A 5,775-nucleotide genomic window follows, 5' to 3' on the forward strand; every position below is an offset into this window, starting at 1 on the left:
CTAAATTTAGTAACAAACAATTCTTTCTCTCACTCACCCTGATCAAAAACAAAATTCTGAGCGTTTTCCCACAAAAACATGAGTGTCAATTTTTTTTGTTTTCTTCAGGGTATCACACGTAAAACAAAACTGAAGGCGAAACCGACACACTTGACATGGAAGGTTAGATTAGAAAGACAACCCATCGTTGAGGTACATACATTTTTATTGTTAGAGCATTTGAGGGAATGCTTAATTTGTTTCATATGTGAAACACACTGGTTTTGCAACAGAAATTGTTAATGGTTGGTTTCTGGTTGTGATTTTTAATATACGTTACTTTTATTCATATGTATCGAAGGGTGGACATATATAAAAAGAGACAATGTTCAACTTTCAAGGAAGAACACGCCAAAATGTGGCAAGTTCTCCGACTCCACCTGCAGGCGGTTCAACCTCTGCATCCGGTTCACCAACTGCATCCGTTGGTGAGATCGATACGCGGGCACCTATCCAGTCTGTTAAAGCAGCTGTCAATTTATTTGGAGAAGCATCAAAAACCGGTGAAGGGGTATGTACACTTTCAGGATCTTTTTCCAAAATTGGGTTATTTTTAACCCAAGATGACCAAGAGATGGGTTTTTTTGGCTTAGACTTCAAATTTGAATCACTCGTTATCTAAGATCATGAATTTGAATGAAAAAAAGAGGTTGCAGTCTAAGATAGCGACTTTAAATTAAATAAAAAGCTAAAGTCACGATCTAACGTTGCGAATTCAAGTGAAAAAAATTGTCAAATGCACTAGGTAACGACTTTAGTTCGGTGATGAATTCGATTCGACTATTTTTTTACAAGGTTTAAGACGTTGTCTAGATAACGACTTTGACTTTTTTCGCATTTAAAGTCCAACAAAAAGAACACCTTATTGTCATCTGAAGAAAACATTTCTACATAAAGCTCTGCATTTAGCCAAGAAAACTAGTCTATATTATTGGTAGTTTTGATTTTAATATCCATGTTGACAGAGGGTATTGGAGATGGAGACACAACTACATTGGACCCTAAAAGAGCTTGACAAGTACAAAGAGCAACTAAAAAGTGCAGAAAGTACAAAAGCACAGGCACACATTGACCTTGAAAAGGCGAATAAGGCATTGCACGAGCTAACTAACAAGCTACAGATGATAAGTGAAGGGAAGCATGCGGCGATAGAGACTATTGAGATTGCAAAGGCTAAAGAACAAAAACTTGTTGAAAACAAGCTTGAAAGGCTGAAATCTACCCTAGGCGAAAGCCAAATCCAAAGCGAAAGCCTAGCAGTTAATGATGGATGGAAAGAAGATGTAGATAAAGAAACAACTCAGTATAAAACATCTGCGAACGAACTTATTTCAATCAAGCAAGAACTCACTAGCCTCAGACAAGATTTTGATGCTGCTTTGGAAGCTAAGCTGGCTGCATTTCAACAGGCTGCAGATGCACAGCATGCTGCAAAAGTAAACCATCAGAAAATGGTTGAACTCTCTAAAGAAGTTGAGGAAATGCGCGAAACCCTTCATCGCGTGCAGCTTGCTTCTGAAAAAGCACACGAAGAACATCTCAGTATTATGGAAGAAAAGGAAGCATTCATAGAGTCAAGAAAGAAAGCCAAGGAAGATTTAGAATTGCAAATTCAGTCTTTGAAACAAGAACACAAACTTTCAGAACTTAGGACTTTAGGAATAAAGCTAGAAGAAACAACCGAAGCGATTAATGTTTTAGAAGAACAGTTGCGCGAGGTTCGTGTTGCAGATATGGAAACTTTAGAGAACTCTAAATTAGAGGTGGAAGAAGCGAAGAAACGACTTAAAGAGATCAAACAAGAAGAGTCCTCAGTTAGAGCTACGGTGGAAAAACTAAAACAGGAACTCGAGAATACAAAGAAGAACATAAATTTGTTGAGGGGAGATGACTTAAAACGCGAGCAACAACAAGTTGAGTTGGACAAAATTAAACAAGAAATTGAAGAGGCTAACACAGAACTAAACAAAGCAACAAAGAGTATCAGTGAGCTAGAGGTAAAGATAAAAGAAACAATGGCTGAAGCTGAAAAGGGGAAAAAAGAAGCACAACAAGTTAAAGAAGAAGTAGACACACTTAAAAGACAAGCAGAAAATTCTGAGAATGGTAACAAAGAAGCAGAAGAGAAGCTGGAGGCTGCTATTAAAGAGCTTGAGAAAGCAAAAGCCGCGGAGGAGCTGGCAAACGAGCAAATACGCAAAAGAGCTTCAAAAGGTTCTGGTGATGATAAGATCAAGCTGACAGCTCAAGAGTATGAAGCTTTAAACAAGAAAGGTGAGGAAGCAGCAAAAGCAGCTGAAGCTAAAGTGGCAACGGCTTTGTCTCAGATGGAAACAATAAAGAAAAAAGAGCGGCAAACGCTTCAGAAACTCGAGAGGAGCAAGGAAGAAACTAAGGATATTGAAATTCAACTTGCTGAAGCTTTAAAGATAGCTGAAATGGCCGATGCAGCAAAGGAGGCGATAGAAAGTGAACTTAGGAAGTGGAGGGCATAAGCCGCACAAATGCGGCTCAACAGTTTTGAGGGCCGAAAGATAAGTAAACATCTGAGGCCTCTTTTTAAATTAACAAATCCTCGTCATTTATGTAGGTTTTGGATTTCCTATGACTTTCATAGCCTTCTGACATGTTTATAATTTTAATATTTAACTATTTCATGGGTACACCAAATCAATAGTCTGACAAGACAAAAAGTGTATTTCAAAGAACAAGATGTTCTTTTCTGTGAAAGTTTGAAGTATCAAATTCTCCTATCCTACATAGCAAATATAGGTTCATCACTAATTACACCAGATTTGATCAAACCTGAATTGCCATCTTTTGTTTTGGTGGCGACGAGTGAATATAGCGTGTATGTACAAGTTTACATAAAGGTACAATATATAGAATGCATGGAAATCTTTATTTAAAAAGGGTGAGAAATGAAAGCATTTCAATCTATGCACAATCTCATGGTAATAATACCTAGATTTCCTTGCTGTTTCTCTTATGGGAATCAGAAAACACATCAAAATACATATCTTATGAATATCAGAAGTAAGCACTCTCTAATCACTGATTTTGATATCATGTAACCGATAAAGATCATCTTGATTTTGAAACTTTTTCCACTCAGATTCAAGGGTTCTGCAGAACTCTGCCTTTTTAAGGTCTGCCAAGGGCATTTCAACAAGCACAGATCCACGCTTTAGTGGCCTTGTTGATTCACAAATCCCTGGCTGCTTCTTCATGTAGTTGTATAGTTGTTGATGAAAAGGATGGTCCAATGAGAAGCAATCTTCAGTTGTGTTACTATTACCATCACGCCGAGAAGACCGAGAGCCTTCTCTTCGACAAAAATGAGGAAGCGCAGAATAGTCCATTATCTACACACGGTAAACCAAGAATAAAACTTCACTACATTCATATGATCTCACTAAACAAACTCTATTCACCTTCAACAGCTCATCACGGCCGCACCCTGGCAACACTTGAACTTTTAACCTTGTCCGCTCATGCAAAAGCGGTTTTACAACCTGCAAGTAACATATAATGACATGATACGCTGAAAAAGATGAATATTTCATAGTTATGATGAATTTTAAGTTAACATGGGATGAATCTGACCTTCCAACAAGCCGAGAATACGTATGGAACATTGACTATATAATATGTGATTGTTTTCTCAGGATAGTTGAGGTCATCAATAGTAGAGATAGCAGTCACAAGCTGCAGTCATTGGACAATAATGTTAAGTTACCATGCGCGACTATAATTTTTTTTAAAACCCTTTACGTACCTTAATTTGGTTCAATGCTGAAAGTTTCAGACCGCTCATATCTGAAATCTTTATGCACTTGCCAATATACCGTCTGGTTTTCTTTGTTGCAGCAGGCTGCAACAAATAATGTATAAGCATATATAGTCTGTTATGAACAAAACTACAATATAGAAGGTTCCCTCACCAATATTACACGATCTCGGTACTCGTTAATTTGAATATGTGATTGCACATAATGCTGGACCTGAGATAAGTATGTGAACAAAATTGCATAACAATCGTGGTATTGTTAAAATAACACAGCACAAGAAATACAATATCAAAGTCTTACAGATGCTTTGTCGAATGTACTGAGACCTACACCAATAGCAAAGACCGGAAGGCCCTGCCATAGACAGCATACAAATATATTAGTGATCAAACATTCTTATCAAGTTTTGTGAGAAATAAGTACCTCTCTTGTATAACCAGACGCTCCTATCAACTGTGATTCGCGCACTCCTCTATAAAGTGTTGTAGGAACTATGGGTTTCTGCATTGAATTGTAACTAATTATATAAGTTTTCTAATTTTGTTTATATGTTTTTTTACAATTGATGACATAATACTGATGTAAAAGATACTTACAGATAGAATGTCATCTATACCATTTTCCAGCCTCCAGTGTAAACTATCTAACAACTGTAAAGTCATGCAAGGAGATCCCATCAATAACTGTATTGAATATAAAGCATTCTAATAATGAAAGGGAAATGATTGAACCATCTTGTGGGCTCTAGCAACATTCCCGTCCCTTGCTTTTAAAAATCTCTCCAATGTTTCCACTTTATACCCTTGATGAACATTCTGCACATAGAGAAGGCAACTTATAATACTTAGCGACAACTAACAATAGGAGTGTGCATAGTTCGGTTTTAACCGTTGTAATCTATCGAAACCGGTTGTTGGTTTGGTTTCACGGTCAATTGGTTTAGGGATTTCAGATCGTATTGAACAGCTTGATTTGGCTTAATACTTGAAAGTGATCAGAAAAAACCAAACCGGATATTTAACTTTTGTATTTTACTTGATTCTTTAGTAATTAAAGTTGGATTATGAATGAGTTTCACTTAATAATACGACAAAAGGAGATGTCTTCAAGTTTGAACTGTTGGAGTGTTATCGCTTCTGTTTTTGAATCATACGTTATGCAACCATTTTATTATAAAGCGCCAATAAATCTAGACCGTGAAATCAAACCAAAGCCAGCCAACTTGTTAACTATTTAGTTTGGTTTGGTTTCAGTTTAGACAAAAAACTGTTACTAATAGTCAGGCTCATGGATTGATCTAAACCATCAAAACCTGATTATGAACACCATAGCCAACAATAACATGAAAAGAAATGAGAGATAAATTGCATACCTGAAATGTTCTTTTTAGAGGTTCATCAACTGCATAATATTTTCGCGAATCGTCAAAGATTAGTAACAATCATAACTGCTAGATATACAAACAAGATGAGTGTAAAATCAAAGGGAGGCAGAAACCTTGGTCCATTAAGGCCATGAGCTGATTGATTGCTTCATGAAAAACACCACCCATTAGCTTATTTGGAGTTGTTCCAAAACAAGACAGTGCATCAGATGGTTTTATAAAGAAAAATAAAAAAATTACTTCAAAGATGGAGACTCTTTTATATGTCTTTAATTCTCTCTCTCTCTCTCTAGCTACATTTAATTTACTTTGTGAAAAAAAAGATAGAGATGTATAGTTGAAAGAATCCATTCTTTAGTACTAATTAAAAGTAGGGTCAAGAAAGACAGGTGTGATATATATACGTACAATTTGTATATGTTATCTAGTGTCTAGTCATTTTATGATTGTTAACGGTCTAAATCCAGTGGATTTCTTCCCCTTTAAGCAACTATATTCTATCTCAGTAACATTCTTCATAAAAACTAACTGTACGGATTAGCATGAATAATCACTACAAGA

General features: G+C 36.3%; 2 protein-coding genes across 2 annotated transcripts; one reads left to right on the forward strand and one right to left on the reverse strand.

Moving 5' to 3' along the window:
* Positions 1 to 364: 364 nt before the first annotated feature.
* Positions 365 to 2,534, forward strand: LOC143621657 (WEB family protein At5g55860-like). Its single transcript, XM_077093013.1, has 2 exons — positions 365 to 550; positions 1,005 to 2,534. Exons 1-2 carry the CDS (start codon positions 365 to 367, stop codon positions 2,532 to 2,534), a joined length of 1,716 nt encoding a protein of 571 aa, XP_076949128.1.
* A 426-nt stretch (positions 2,535 to 2,960) lies between these two features.
* On the reverse strand, positions 2,961 to 5,528 carry LOC143621648 (phosphatidylinositol/phosphatidylcholine transfer protein SFH9-like). Its single transcript, XM_077093007.1, has 11 exons — positions 5,328 to 5,528; positions 5,203 to 5,231; positions 4,562 to 4,645; positions 4,427 to 4,480; positions 4,254 to 4,331; positions 4,131 to 4,184; positions 3,984 to 4,043; positions 3,818 to 3,913; positions 3,646 to 3,747; positions 3,474 to 3,554; positions 2,961 to 3,404 (listed from the first exon to the last, which is right to left on the reverse strand). Exons 1-11 carry the CDS (start codon positions 5,380 to 5,382, stop codon positions 3,087 to 3,089), a joined length of 1,011 nt encoding a protein of 336 aa, XP_076949122.1. The 5' UTR covers positions 5,383 to 5,528; the 3' UTR covers positions 2,961 to 3,086.
* Positions 5,529 to 5,775: the final 247 nt, after the last annotated feature.

Source organism: Bidens hawaiensis, unplaced genomic scaffold, assembly GCF_021521415.1.
Source record: "Bidens hawaiensis isolate Kalapana, Puna unplaced genomic scaffold, B.hawaiensis_p1.1 tig00002924_1, whole genome shotgun sequence".
In the NCBI taxonomy this organism is placed as follows: domain Eukaryota; kingdom Viridiplantae; phylum Streptophyta; class Magnoliopsida; order Asterales; family Asteraceae; genus Bidens; species Bidens hawaiensis.

What these genes read in the sequence shown, in the direction of transcription:
- LOC143621657 (XM_077093013.1), top strand. Translation starts at nt 365, where the DNA reads ATGTTCAACTTTCAAGGAAGAACACGCCAAAATGTGGCAAGTTCTCCG. An exon ending in CATCAAAAACCGGTGAAGGG is followed by an intron (nt 551 to 1,004) that starts GTATGTACACTT and finishes CCATGTTGACAG; the next exon opens with AGGGTATTGGAGATGGAGAC.
- LOC143621648 (XM_077093007.1), bottom strand. Translation starts at nt 5,382, where the DNA reads ATGGGTGGTGTTTTTCATGAAGCAATCAATCAGCTCATGGCCTTAATG. An exon ending in TTGCTAGAGCCCACAAGATG is followed by an intron (nt 4,481 to 4,561) that starts GTTCAATCATTT and finishes ATGACTTTACAG; the next exon opens with TTGTTAGATAGTTTACACTG. An exon ending in CAGCATTGAACCAAATTAAG is followed by an intron (nt 3,748 to 3,817) that starts GTACGTAAAGGG and finishes CAATGACTGCAG; the next exon opens with CTTGTGACTGCTATCTCTAC.